Source organism: Engraulis encrasicolus, chromosome 16 (genome assembly GCF_034702125.1).
Source record: "Engraulis encrasicolus isolate BLACKSEA-1 chromosome 16, IST_EnEncr_1.0, whole genome shotgun sequence".
NCBI lineage: Eukaryota > Metazoa > Chordata > Actinopteri > Clupeiformes > Engraulidae > Engraulis > Engraulis encrasicolus.
Genome location: NC_085872.1, coordinates 11,458,805 through 11,474,020, shown reverse-complemented (window position 1 = coordinate 11,474,020; position 15,216 = coordinate 11,458,805). Strand labels below are relative to the sequence as shown.

The window sequence follows — 15,216 nt, the reverse complement described above, 5'->3', positions numbered from 1 at the left end:
AAATAGATGCAAAACAATTCATTAACATTCCTTGAGTAAACATGATTTCATCAAATAAGGACAATGTGTTCTTGGAGACCGCTGATTTTGCATGTTTCTAATGCTTTGAATGAACATGATTAAGTTGTGTCTGGGATGGCCTCCAGTCCTGAGGTGGCGCTAGTGCACCACGTTCTAAGACAAGAAGAAGACGGAAAGTTTCAAAGCCAGAGAGCCGTTCACCTCAGTCAGCTCGGTCCTACTCTTCAGTCTCATCTCGCTGGAATAGTGTTGTCATGTGTGAAGATCTACACGAAATTGAGTAAGTAACTGAATTACTTTCATTTATTGTGGGCGATGTAGAACTGCTCTTGTGTCTTTTGTGTGTGGAAGCTGAGCCAAAGGTGAAGTTAGACTCTACTACATTTACCCACGCAGTGCTCTTTGCTTAGTAACAGGTGCACTGCAAACACATGCAGTTGGCTATGCATCATGTTAATTTCGAAAAGAATGGAAAATATGTACATTTAGGATATTCAATGATGTAAAAACTGCTACTGTACAACAATCTAGCTGGTCATCTTCAGTTAATAGCTATATTTGCGCGGGAGGGTCTGATCCGTTAATGGGGGAGGGGTGGTGGGGGTGCACAGCGAACTAGAACTTCATCGAACACGTTGCATGCTCACGAGAACAGAGGGCTGGCGTCGTTTCGGTGTGTTCATTTTAAGCCAAGTATTCTATTTTTAAAGTTTTTTTGTTTTTGACCCAACCCAGGTGTTTTATGCACACATGCACTTGTGGTCTTAACCGAAGATTAATCAAATGTAAGCTTTCCTGCACACAAAGTCAAAGAACAACCGACCTAGATAGAGTGCATATAATCTGAATTTAAACTTTGCACAGGGAATTGGATGAAACATGTGGGAATAGTATCCTATTTATTGAAGTGCATAGCACTTTTTTTTTACTTGCACTTATGGTGCAATGCAAAGCATGCACTGCCTTGTTATCTCGTTTTACTTAGCCTATCTTTCTCTTTTAAGTGGAGCATTGTTTACAAGTAGCCTAGTTTACAGAATGCATGCTCCTCATTCACGAATCCTGTGCTGTTTATAAATGCGTAACCTCACCAATTCTTTCTTTCTTTCTTTCTTTCTTTCTTTCTTTCTTTCTTTCTTTCTTTCTTTCTTTCTTTCTTTCTTTCTTTCTTTAAGGACTTCTGGCACAGTGGCCTGCACTGTTCGAAGTCTGTAAGGTAAGACATTCAATGCTGATTGTCTTTAAGGTTTTTATATTGTGTGTGTGTGTGTGTGTGTGTGTGTGTGTGTGTGTGTGTGTGTGTGTGTGTGTGTGTCTAATGTTTATGATTTGTCAATCCTTTGGGCTCTTTATGTCTTTTCAGATCAGTGCTGAATTCAAAATAATCACCACAGTTCCCCTGCAATCCAAGCAACTGTTGCTGAATTGGCTGATGTAAGTTTCTGTCTTTTTCGCCTGTCTACTTGATGGTTCCTGAGCAGAAAGCCTTTAACTATTGAGTTACACCCCTGCATGTTAAAACCCCATAGAGAGGATCATGATCTGCCTTAGTAGTCATGGTACCAGTACATTCATATGCATGTTTCTTTTGGTGGCAGTCAGCTTCCCAATGTTGATGCCATTCATAGAATCCCAAAACAAATCAGTACCACCACCATTTTTGACCGTAAACATGGGACTGTTTTCTTTATACTTGGCTACTATCACACATGCTTGAAACAATCTAAAGCAAATTTGTTCATGGTTTCATCAGAGACAAACAGACTTCAGATATGGATTGCTGGAACCATGTCCTCTGGTCTGATGACACCAACATGAACACATTTTTTCGGATGGTGTCAAGCATGTGTGGTGTTAACCAAGTGAGTAGTACAAAGTAAACTGTCCCATGCTCATGGTCAAGTAGTGGTAGTGGGACAGACATGGTTTTAGGCTGGATGCATGGAGTCAATATTGGAAATCTGAATTTCACCATGACAATTGAAGCAGATCATGATACAGTCTGCGATTTTAAAGGTGCAGAGAGTGATTTTTTTTTAAGTAGTTTATTTCCAGAACTCATGCTGCACAGGTTACAAATGTTCTCCTTTTTCTTTCTTTCTTTCTTTCTTTCTTTCTTTCTTTCTTTCTTTCTTTCTTTCTTTCTTTCTTTCTTTCTTTAAGTTGTACAAGATGCACCATTTCTGAGGACTTCTGGCACAGTGGCCTGCACTGTTCAAAGTTCGCAAGGTAAGACATTCAATTCGGATTGTCTTAAATGTTTTTATTTGTGAATTACAGCGTTTTATCTCCTTTCTTGAATGTGTGTGTGGGTTTCTCCTAATGTTAATGATTTTAATCGTTAAATCCTTTGGGCTCTTTATGTCTTTTCAGATCAGTGCTGAATTGAAAAGAATCACCAGTCCCACTGCAATGGCCAGCACTGTTCGAAGTCCACAAGGTAAAGCATTCACTTTGGCCACAACCCTACCCAGTGCACCTTAACAACTTGACTCCTGCTTTAAATTAGCTGTTATCTGAATGGGGGTGACTAAATATTCCAGTGGTATAAGGAGCTGCTTCTCAAATTTTTATATTTAAATTTTGTCGTACTCTGACCAGTGAATATTAGATTATTGCTTAGTACTAGAATTGGAGTTATCTGAGACAAGATGATCTGATCTGAGAAGTGTTGATGACTACCTCCCTGGTGTTCCCACTCTCAGTGTGGAGTGTGACACTATTTGTATGCATTGTGCTATGCTCAACATGACATTGAGAGGCTTCAGTTGAAAGTGAGCAAGCTATCTCACGGTTTCCTTATTTCAATACACTTGCTACACAATTCATATGCAGCTAAACAAAAAGAAATATTAATATCTTCTATGTAGAAACAAAATGAGCACTACAATGAAGGGTATAATATCTGAGAGCACTTTGTTGACACATGTTTTTCACTCTGATGGGGTGGGGAGGGGGGGAATCAGAGTCGACAGAGTGCACATGCTGTGTTACGCTTTTCATTATATTGCCCGTTGTATGTCTGCCTAGAATATTGCATGTTTTATTTTTAATCATAAGTCATCAATGAAACTTATTGAGATGGGGAAAACTGTAAGAACTTCTTATTTCAGCCCCTTGACAGACAAGCCCTGCATGCCATATTACTGCACGCATGCACAAAGAGCAATGCAGTAGACTTTTCCTTCAAAGTCTTCTCGCAAGGAACAGTATATACCGTACCTGTATGCATAATGAAACTTGTTGTTCTCTTAATTGAGACGAGCTGACCCTTACATCTCTGTGCTCTGAAACATCTTAAACAGAGGATTGGCATCACTGGTTGTCTACTACAAGCTCCTTGTAGGTCCCAGCCAAGGAGACACAGTAGACCTGGGGTGTTGTTCCATATGAGAGTGAGCTTTTTCATTGGCCTGGGCCCACTGGTATTCCTGTGACACACCAAGTTTCATGTCAAAGTCTTGTCATGCTATGCAATGATCTTGCAGGCCACATAAAATTACTTCATGGGTCACAATTGGCCCTGGGTTTGAGTTTGACATCCCTGCAGAATGAAGGCAACTACACAGCTTTGGCTCTGGTATTTGACGACTTCAGGCCAATTCACACCAGTGTTAAATCATCATCCAGGTCCCACATCAGAATTAGAACTGAGGAAATCTTGGCAGTGGAACAGAGGACATGCTTTGGACTTTGCAGTAACCTACTGCCCAGCTTAATGTTGATTTATTTGTTAATTCAAATGGCTTGGTTAATTTGTGTTTATTTACTTTTGTCTGTGTTGAATAGGTCATGGATGAAGTTGCCGTAGACGAAGCAATTGAAGACATCACAATTGGAATCTGCTCTGACAGAAGATTGGGCATCCCACCCTTTGGACATTGTCAGTTTTAGTGTATGTCTGTCACACACGTGACACCCAATCGGAAAGGACTCTTTTTTTTTCAGCAACTAAAAAACAGCAGTTATTTTTGTTTCTTTAAGTGAAATGTACCTTTTTTTCTTGCATGCACTTCCAGCTCCTTGCTGGTTTAAGAATAGCACTTGAGTGTGCATATGTTTTGTACGTACTGTGTTGATTTTGACCCAAACTAAAGACAAACAAAATACCAAAACTAGACTTAAATAAGACTGGGTAATGACACAAATGTGGTCACCAAAGAGGACAACCAAATGAATGGTGGACTGCCAGATGCACGCGCACATGCATACATTATACGTGCACATGCATACAGTATACGCGCATGAACGCACACACGCACACCTACTAGTGTGGACTAATGCACTTAGTCAATGAGCTAAAATAACTGTATGTAGAGTGAATTTTATTTGTGCCCGATGTGTTCACATGAATGCTAATCCAGCCAGAGAGCACTTTTTCACAGCAACCAAACAAATTATTTTCTTAAAGGTGCACTGTGTAGGATGGTGACCAGAGTAGGCAACTATGCTGCACATTGAAACGGTGCTGCCTATTACCAACTGTGTCCTTTTCATGAATATTTACTTAGTAATAAACAAAAATGTATAAATGTATTACGAAAATGTTTACTACTAGAAATTCAAAATGACAATCAGTGGAGAAGATTCCTCTTGTTCCCCCTTTCATGTATGGAAAGAGCAATGTCCCCAGTCATAACGACAACTTAAAGTTTGGTGGTGGTAAATATTCATGAAAAATGCAACATTTTTGCATGGGCAGCATGAAATCTCAAAATAAACTACTGAAAGTAATACACAGTGCACCTTTAAAGCGAATTGGACTTTCTTTCTGTTCACAGACCCTGCTCGTTGATTGGTCTAAGAGTAGCAGTTATTTGTGACTGTGCTTATGTTTTGTATATCTGTGTGCATTTTACATGCGTACAGTGAAAGTCAATACATTTAATCACAGAATTCTGACTTTTTGTTGTTTTTGTTTGCACATGCCTGTACATCAAATTGTGATCTGCAATGCATTTGTATAGCCTAGACCTAATATGTTTACCATATGTTTTTTATTTATTTATTTATTTATTTTGGGGGGGGGGGGTGGATTGAGACTAAAGAATCATGTTACTGAAATGTAGCTGTATGCATGATTTAGGTGATTCCATCACCTTTTAATAAACATGAAAAAAATACTTTCAAACTATGTCAAAGTTTTGTGTTTTTCCAACATATTTTCTGGTTAATGGAATACCAATTAATTGTTTAGGATTAAAGTGATTTCATCACCTCTGATTTAGGTGAAAAAAACATTTTGTGACAATTCTAAAAAATCACATAGTTCCAACACATTTTTATGATGCTGGAACATGAATAAGTTGTGTTAGGTTGAGGTGATCCAGTCACCTCCGTTTAAGGTGATAAAATCACTTAAACATTACACAATAAAAATAGGGGAAGAAATCATGTTGACCTTACACAATTGGATTGTGTGGGACCGATGTACACATTAAAATCATGTAAATCCAACGAATATTTTCTTTCAGTGTATGTGGCAGTAATCGAAGATCTCCCTTCAAAATATAATGCATGAGTGGCTTTTCATGCTGTTTAAAACCCATTTATACCATTCAGCACTGTATTTAACTCTACAGATGAGTGAGAACATCTTAACCAATGCACTACTGCATCCACATGCCATCATGGAGGCTGACTTTTGAAGCTAGCACTAACACAAGTTCGATGGTCCATTTTCACTGTAGCACAGGATGTGCAATGCTCTATTATTGTCAAAAAGAATGGACTTCTACAACTTCTGCTGACTTCTGTAAGCAAAGGACAGTTTCCCATGTCTTCTGGGTCTATTTCAAGTGAGCTCAGGTGCTTAGGAGAATGTTAAACCCCTGTGTCATTTTCATGCATTAAGCATTCTTAATATGGTCAATTTTCAATAGCTCTAGCACTCCAGGAATTAGAGTGAGACTATAGCCAATATATATTTCATGATGTCATGAACCTATACAATGATTTTATTAACAAAAATATGTCTTATATACACTCAATCGTGGTAAATCAAAGGGAATTCAAAAATGTATGTAATAACTATGGTAATTATTCCCTTTGCATCTTTAATTCTGCAGCTTCTGTGAAGGAGCACCCAATCAAGCTACGATGAACCCTACTGAACCATACCCCCAGGGATTCCCGAGAGGGGGGGAGGATGAGAATCCCAATCGGACGGATTTACCGGCACTGACCCTGGCAAACGGACAATCGACAATGAGCACAGTCTGCATCTGCGGCAAGGTTTGCAAAAACCCGACAGGTCTGAAAATCCATCAGACCAAGATGGGCTGCCTGAAGGGAGGAAGAGTGAAGCAACGCACAGGAGCAGTGGCTAGCACTACAGACAAAGTGCTTGTCACAAACCCTGGTCAGACGGAGGAGGAGCCAGGCCCGGAGTCACCCCACAGTGTCCGGAACCTCCAAGCTGCACCAGTCCTCCCGCAGGGTGGAACACCAGAACATCGCCGGGTCAAGTGGCCTGCCGCAAACAACAAGGAGTGGCTTCACCTGGACATGGACCTAGACAAGATCATGGAGACGGTGAAGGGCGATGTGGACCACAAGCTCCAGGCTATGTGCACCTTGATAACATCGATGGGCGCTCAGCGCTTTGGTGTGTCTGAGAAGCCTGCGAGAAGGGAAGCGTTGAGACCCAACCGGCGGGAATTCAAGATCAGCCAACTGAGGCAGGAGCTGAAGACCTTGAAGCGCCAGTTCAGGGCAGCAAACGAGGAGGAGAGAGGCGCCTTGTCCGAACTCAGGCAGATCTTGAGGAGCAAGCTAATCACACTCAGGCGAGCTGAATGGCACAGGAGGAAGGGGAAGGAGAGGGCCAAGAAGCGGAAGGCATTTATCACCAATCCCTTCAGCTTCACTAAGCGTCTATTGGGGCAAAAGAAGAGTGGCAACCTGACGTGTCCTGTAGAGGATATTAACCACCACCTCAGAACCACCTTCAGCGATCCTTTAAGGGAGCAAGACCTAGGCCCCTGCGAGGTCCTGGTAAAGCCGCCAGAACCTGTGGTGCAGTTCAACACCGCAGAGCCTACCCTGAAAGAGGTCAAAGATGCAGTGAAGGCCGCAAGATCAAGCTCCTCCCCTGGCCCCAGCAAGGTCCCATACAGAGTGTACAAGCAGTGTCCCAGGCTGCTTGTGAGACTCTGGAGGATCTTAAAAGTGATCTGGCGCAGGAAGAAGGTTGCCGCCCAGTGGCGTGCTGCAGAGGGAGTCTGGATCCCAAAAGAGGAGGATGCTAGCAACATCGACCAATTCCGCATCATCTCGTTGCTCTGCGTCGAAGGGAAGATCTTCTTCAAGATTGTGTCCCTCCGGCTAACAGACTTCCTCTTGAAGAACGGTTACATAGACACCTCAGTACAGAAGGGTGGAGTCCCAGGTGTTCCAGGATGCCTAGAGCACACCGGTGTGGTCTCGCAGCTCATCCGGGAGGCAAAGGCAAGCAGAGGAGATTTGGCAACACTCTGGCTGGACTTAACCAACGCCTATGGATCCATCCCCCACAAACTCGTGGAAACAGCGCTGACAAGACATCATGTGCCACTAGCCATCACCAACCTCATCCTGGACTACTATAACAACTTCCAGTTGAGGGTAACATCGGGATCGTCAACATCTGCCTGGCAACGCCTGGAGAAGGGTATTATTACAGGCTGCACCATCTCGGTGCCACTCTTCTCCTTGGCGATGAACATGATTGTGAAGTCGGCTGAGGTGGAATGCAGAGGCCCTCTGTCAAAATCCGGAACGCGGCAACCCCCAATAAGAGCATTTATGGACGACCTCACAGTCACCACAACATCTGTGCCTGGTTGTAGATGGCTACTGCAGGGACTTGAGAGGCTCATCTCTTGGGCAAGGATGAGCTTCAAGCCTGCCAAGTCCAGGTCGCTGGTCTTGAAGAAAGGCAAGGTGGCCGACAGGTTTCGCTTTGCAATAGGAGAAACCTCAATTCCATCAGTGACGGACAAACCCGTGAAGAGCCTGGGCAAGGTCTTTAACAGCTCCTTGAGGGACTCCGATGCACTCAAGCAAACCAAGGCTGACCTGACTGTGTGGCTCACAGCCATAGACAAGTCGGGGTTGCCAGGAAAATACAAGACCTGGATTTACCAACACGGAGTCCTGCCAAGACTCCTTTGGCCCTTGCTTGTCTATGAGGTGCCCATGTCAATGGTGGAGACGCTGGAAAGAACCATCAGCCAGTTTCTGCGCAGGTGGCTGGGGCTCCCTAGATCCCTCAGCAGCATTGCGTTGTATGGCCATTCCACCATGCTGCAGCTTCCCATCAGCGGCTTGTCGGAGGAGTTTATGGTCACACGCTCCAGGGAGCTGATGATGTACAGGGACTCCTCTGACAAGAAAGTTGCCACCGCAGGAATTCAAGTAAAAACTGGGAGGAAGTGGAAGGCCCAGGAAGCCATTGACAGAGCAGAGGCACGGCTGCAGCACAACATCCTAGTGGGCAACACAGCAGTGGGTCGGGCCGATCTTGGTAGCTTCCCCAAACCTCGCTATGACAAAGCTGGAAGAAAGGAGAAACGGCAAATGGTGCAGGATGAGATCCGAGCAGAAGTGGAGGAAGATCGGCGGATCAAGATGGTGGCCATGTACCAACAAGGTGCCTGGACGAGGTGGGAGCACGCTGAAAAGCGTAAAATCACCTGGACAGAGCTCTGGAGACTAGAACCCCAGCACCTCAAGTTCCTCATCCAATCCGTTTATGACGTTCTTCCAAGCCCAACCAATCTACAGCGCTGGGGCATAGCAGACACGGCGGCTTGCCAGCTGTGCGCGAGGAGAGCCACACTGGAGCACATCCTCAGCTGCTGCCCGAAGGCCTTGGGGGAAGGGCGGTATCGCTGGCGTCATGACCAGGTCCTCAGGGCTCTGGCAGATACGCTCAGCACTGCAATAACCAACTGCAGATACCAGCCTCCCTCCAAGAAGTCCATCACCTTTGTCAGAGCTGGCGAGCAGGCACAACATCAGCCAGGTTCCTCTGGAGGACTTCTCACCACAGCACCGGACTTGGGGAGACAGCTTAAGTTCCCAGAGCACATCTTTTCCACTTCACTCCGCCCTGACGTGGTATTAACATCGGAGTCAACGAAGCAAGTGGTCCTGGTGGAACTTACTGTCCCCTGGGAAGACAGAGTTGAGGAGGCCAATGAACGCAAGAGGGCGAAATACGCAGAGTTGGTAACTGAGTGTCGGAGCAGGCAGGGCCGGTTATAAGTATAGGCCGGCTAGACGGTCGCCTAGAGCGCAATGTGAAGAAGGGGCGCCGAAATGGCGCTCTCCGATGCGTAATTTTGCGATATGGAGGTTTTTTTTATGAAGTCGCAATCAACAAAGCGTGGCGAAAGCGCTCCTCACGGCAAAGCGCCCCTCAGCCAATAGTAATATCGCTTTCAACTGTCTCTGGGAAGTCTGTGAACCAATAAACAGACAGTCCTGAGAAAGGGGGCGGGACGAGTGACAGCGTGCGATCTATTTTGAATTTGGAGACTCATTCGAGAGACAGAGGGCAAGCGGCAACAGCAATGCTGCTCTGCTGGTTGGAGAATTGTTATGTTCTCATTAAACCAGTCATTGCATGATGCAGGAGTTGCAGAGGGTGTTTTGGAAGTATGTGGTTTAATCAGAAACCGTTTGTGGTAATGTAAAGCCTAATAGTTATGAGGCTACTGTTTGGAATTAGAGGGAAAAAGAGCTTTGCTTTTGATCTGAGAAATCGCTAGTTAGCATGCTAACATTAGCCAAGTATGCCAAGCAATGAAATCCAGTAAAGTAGCTAGTAGCCTACTCACTAACACCCACCTGACATCATAATACTTGCTTAGGTTGACCAGCAGTGTAAAATAAGACTGGTGCCATGTTTAAAACAAGTTTAGCTGCCATATCTCCTTCCATCCACTTGAATGAATTACCTGCTTGTTGTAAGCTTAAAAAAAAAACATTGTTTCCAGACCAGAATGACATATAGGCCTACATTAATCATGTAAGAGAACCATGCACAGCATGTTTTCATGCTGAGTGATGTAGTATTGCAGACAAGTGAGGCTATTTACTATATTTTGTATATAATGAAATTCAAAAGCGTGACAGCTTTTCTCCCTTTCTCTCACCCTGTCCCTCCGGTTCAAACACATAGATAGCCCCCTTCTCATTCTCCTACTCACAAATGCACCACTATTTCCAGTAGGCTACAGAAATGAAATTGGTTTGGAATCATAGACAGCACAAATGTGTAGCTTATTAAAATTGTTATGCTGCCATGCTTTGTGATGCTGTAGGTAGTGTAGATAGGCTATCAATGCAGACCTCCTTGGTAGGCCTATTGTCTACGCATGCATTTGACATGCAAATGTACTGTACCACTCTCCTGGCATTTCAATTCCATTTTACAATTCAAACACATTGATAACCTCCCTCTCATCTGGGGTTGGGGGCACCACCACCATTACATCCAAGACACCACACAGTGAAGGTACTTTCATGCGACTCAATCTGATGTGTTGGTCGGCTGTCCAAAATCCATTTGATGCAAAACAGTTATTGTTCTTGATGCTATTTAGTTAAGCTTACTACCGGTATTACTCTTGTGTTCTGTAAGGTATAAAAAAAAAAGGGGGGGGGGGGCGCCAGAACTCAAACTCGCCTAGGGCGCCAAATAAGCCAGAACCGGCCCTGGGAGCAGGGGCTGGAAAGCCCGCTGTGAACCAGTCGAGGTGGGGTGCAGGGGTTTTGCTGGCCAGTCACTACCCCGCACCTTGAAGCTCCTTGGAGTGAAGGGTCAGCTGTGCAGAAAAGCCATCAGGAGTAGCACAGAGGCAGCGGAGAAAGCCTCTAGATGGCTATGGATCAGGAGGGGGGATCCTTGGAGTAGCGGGCCACTTGGACACAAGTCGGGGGCTGATCACCCCCGGCTGGGTCGCCTGGTGAGGGTGTTTGATGATTAAAGACCCGAAACACCCAATGATCGCAGGTTCATCACTGACGATGTGTCCAAGTAGCACCTAGTGGTGTATTCAAGAACTGAAGTGACTCAGCCTCTCTGTGATGATCTTATACCTGGACACCTATATTGTCCGTCAGTACAATTCATTTTGAAATGTTCTTCTTTGTTGTTTTATCTTATTTGGATGTTTACTAAATTTCACTGATCCCCGTCCCAACTCTTTTGAGGCGTGTTGGATTTATCAAATTAGAAATGAGTACATATGTCCCCCAAAACAATATTTTTTCTCGGTTTTAACACTTAATATGTTGTCTTTTCACTATTCTCCATCTAATGAATAGATTGAATGTTTTGAAAATGATAGCATTTTGATTTTATTCACTGTTTACCAAACGTCCCAACTTCATCGGAGTTGGGGTTAGTACATAGGCTACTGTACCGAACTCTGCTAGATGGAAACGCGGGCCAAACCAGTACCGTTAGCCCCCCGCCGACTCTCATGAATATTTATAAAGCCTGCACCAGAACGCGGAACCCTATGGAAAAGAGACTCAAAGGACAAACAGGTCACACCAATGGACTAGATATTTCAGAAATAGCTTTTAAAACAACTGGTAGTACATTTTTTTGTTGTTGTTTGACTAGACATATATTGTGTATTCAAATTACTTATTCCTTTATTGGCCTTTGGAATTTATACTTTGATGCATTGTTGATGAATATTTGCTGTTGATTTAAGATACTGTCAAATGATATAAAATGTCATTAATGGTGCTTTGAAACCATAAAATATAACGGTAACAGTGAAGGAAAGATCAGTGAGAGAGTATATAGAGGAGTATAGATGAATAAAGTATGCTGTGGAGAGCTCAATATACAGCATAAATGTGCTGTCCAGCTTGAGATACCAAACAGGCACTGGCCACTACACACTACAGGTTCAATGGTGTGACAGTCATAGTTTACTTACAAAAATGTGATGGTCATGCCAAGGTCACACTTCAGTATGAGTCTTATGAGCTCTGCAGGTTACATTCAATGACCGCATGGCTGTAATTAAGGGTTACGATAGGATGGTAATCGACGATTCAAAGACTTATAAGTGTAAGGTTCATATTGACTACAACATTATATTATGATCAAAAGACAAAATAATCATGTTGATATATTCGTTTCTGGCTCAGTTTTGCATTTCTGTCCTTTAGCGTGACATGAATGTCCTACGGTGTGACATGTTTTAAACACTCAAATATTTGTTTGAGCTAAACAATATGTTTGATAAACACTGAATATTGCATTAGGGAAGAACAAATTATTGTCCCTGAAAAGTTAGTATAAATTCGGACAATTTTGAACATTTAAAAGAAAGATATCCCTGTTTTTCCTCGAAGGTTTCTAATAATCTCACATCTAATGGGAAAAAATGGTAAGTTCTCATTAATTAAACATAAATAAATAAATTATACAGTGCTTATCACATGTCAGCTTGGTAAATCATTTTGCATGTCAAGACTTAAACTATGACATAGGGCCTAAATGTTTTGGAGGGTGAGATAGTTTCATGCATTCAGTGACAAAGCTTTTTGAGTGATATGACAAAAGCAATTGATAATGTACGAAATCACTGAGAATTGACACAGCCATGGCATGATGGATGAGAGCATTTGCTATATGCAGAAAACAATGAGAAACTGATTTTACCATGTGCACAGGTAACACCAGGAAGTCACAGTTGAACAAAGACTTTTGAGAATCATTATTCTGTTGTGAGAAATGTACAAAACCAATTGAGAAAAACTGTAAAATATTATGTCCTTGACTGTTTTGACAATTGTGTAGACTACTTTGCATAGGATGACTTACACAATGAAATCAACTGAAGGGTACTTGTACATAGCCATCTGCAGAGATGTACTAAACATTTGAGACATGTACAAAGCATTTGAGATTTGATGAAAGCAATGAGAAATGCCATTCTGTTGTGGGAAATTGCAAGGTGGTTAGGGGATTTGTCCGTGTTGTTTTGAGAATGTCATCTCGGTTTTGAGAAATCAGCCAAACAAATCGAGAAAAACTGTAAAGCCACAGACAACTGATAACTTTGCAATAAAACCATGATTGTGGCCACATGGCTTTACACAGCCGCACCATATTTGTCAACTAGAAAGTGTGTAATGTCAATCACAACATACATACAGGCACCTTCATACTACAAGATGAGACAGGGGTTCCCAAATTTCACCATGCAAAGGCCATATAGGCTACCATCATACTGTATCTCAGCGAAGGGCTCCTTACATATTGACAGTATAAACACTGTTCCAATAGGCATTTTTTTTCTGTGCACCCTCCTTCACAGCTTGGTGTAGTTGGTGAATTTTGATTTGAATGTGTCTTGAAGGAAATATCTACAGGTTCATCAAAAGTCATGAACTCTGAGATTTCAGGAATCCTATTTCAGAGGGTACTTAACTGTATTTCGTATGCTTTTATCATAGCAATAACAATAGAGCAATCTATGTGTGATAACGCTAGAAAGGCAATGGAGTCATACTGGTTCTTACCTCGGCGACGAAGAGTCTTAGCCTCACTGCAGTTGAGCCCAATGGTGCAGAGCACTATCAAGGCGAGCACAGGAACGCAAATCTGGGCCATGTTGAGTGTGGTTGCTCTGTCTCTTCTCTGACTTCACTCTATTTCTCTCTCTCTTCAGGTCAGGTCAGATGCCTTTTGATGGTGTGAATGAGGCTTCTACTCCAGGCAGCTTTATACGTGTTGTTCTTCAGTGGCAGCTGGCAGGGCTGGCACTAGGCATAGGCAGACAAGTCATCTAAAGCCGGGCATACACTGTGCGATATTTTCACTCGTGGGTCTTAAGCTTCTGCTCACACTGCACGATGGAATTTCACTGTTTAAAAGTTCACAACTCACGACCTCACACTACACGAGCCGACATAACAGTCGGATGCGAGCGAAATGCTTCCACCGTAGGCCTACGACGGCGCGACAGGCATGTTTCCCTGGTCTGCAGAGGCGGGAACATGCGCACCTGAGGTGGAGATGAGGTCGCGCTCAACAGCGAATCGCACGGCCCTATTATTTTATGCATGTGAAGTGTCAAATCGGGTTGTAGCACTGCTTTAACTGTGCGAATTACGCACGAGCCACGACCAGAATTTCAAACCATTTTGATTTTCTTGTGACCCTGCGATTGCTCGATCGTGAGGCGAAATCGCTTGTCGTTACCCCATGTACACTGCAGGATGCGAGACTCACGATTGACCTGCGATTGAGCAAGAAATCGGCCCGACTTTCAAAAAAGTCGTGTGAGTGCCAAATCGGGGCAAAGGTCGCACAGTGTATGCCCGGCTTAAGGCACCGAATGTCTTTGGGGCGCCATAATAATGCCCGAAAACCCAACAGAATTAGAGTGTCAATTGAACTAAAACATTAAACTTTACATTGCCAATGATTATTCATTGGCACTCTGTATAGGTAATTGTGTATGCATGTAGGCCTATAGGCCACTGTATGTAGGTAAATTATTTATTGTGTATTTGTCTGTGTACTTATTGATGCTTTCTATTAAAGTACTTATTATATAACATTAGTCTGTCTATGCATAAATCCAGCAAGACTTTTTGTTTATTTCAGAACAATGACGTCATGAAAAAGCATTAAAAACATGAGAAATGTTTTGCAGTTCCACAAACAACAAAAGGTAAGGCAACACAGGTACAAAGATAATGGTAGCAAAGTGTTATGTTTGTCCAGATCTCTCTTTGACGTGACAACATGACACTTAAATGACGTCTCTGAGGCGACAGGCTTTGGTGTCACTCAGGACAGTGTCACTCATACACACAGCTGGAAGGGACCTGGACAGACAGAGATACAGATGCACAGACAGGGCAGAGTGATAGACAGACAGATACTGTAGGTGGTCAAGCATACAGATAGACCGGCGGGCAGATGTCTAATAGTTGAGTCTGGAGGACATGCGTCTACTTCATTGTGGAGGAGCCCCAGGGAGATTAGCATGATGAGGGTGAAGGCAGGAACAGGACTCTGGGCCATGTCTCTCTGAGCTGCGTTCTCGATCTACAGTACACTCTCTCTCTCTCTCTCTCTCTCTCTCTCTCTCTCTCTCTCTCTCTCTCTCTCTCTCTCTCTCTCTCTCTCTCTCTCTCTCTCTCTCTCTCTCTCTCTCTCTCTCTATC

The 15,216-nt window shown here is 43.4% G+C and overlaps 1 protein-coding gene and 1 long non-coding RNA gene across 2 annotated transcripts; both read left to right on the top strand.

Annotated features, from left to right (window-relative positions):
- Positions 1-213: 213 nt before the first annotated feature.
- Positions 214-4,009, top strand: LOC134466287 (uncharacterized). Its single transcript, XR_010038263.1, has 6 exons — positions 214-301; positions 1,197-1,237; positions 1,385-1,455; positions 2,185-2,250; positions 2,395-2,461; positions 3,811-4,009. It is a non-coding gene; the product is annotated as an uncharacterized LOC134466287 (long non-coding RNA).
- Positions 4,010-6,120: 2,111 nt separating this feature from the next.
- LOC134465977 (uncharacterized) lies at positions 6,121-11,068 on the top strand. Its single transcript, XM_063219874.1, has 2 exons — positions 6,121-9,254; positions 10,736-11,068. Exons 1-2 carry the CDS (start codon positions 6,121-6,123, stop codon positions 10,995-10,997), a joined length of 3,396 nt encoding a protein of 1,131 aa, XP_063075944.1. The 3' UTR covers positions 10,998-11,068.
- The last annotated feature ends 4,148 nt before the right edge of the window (positions 11,069-15,216 follow it).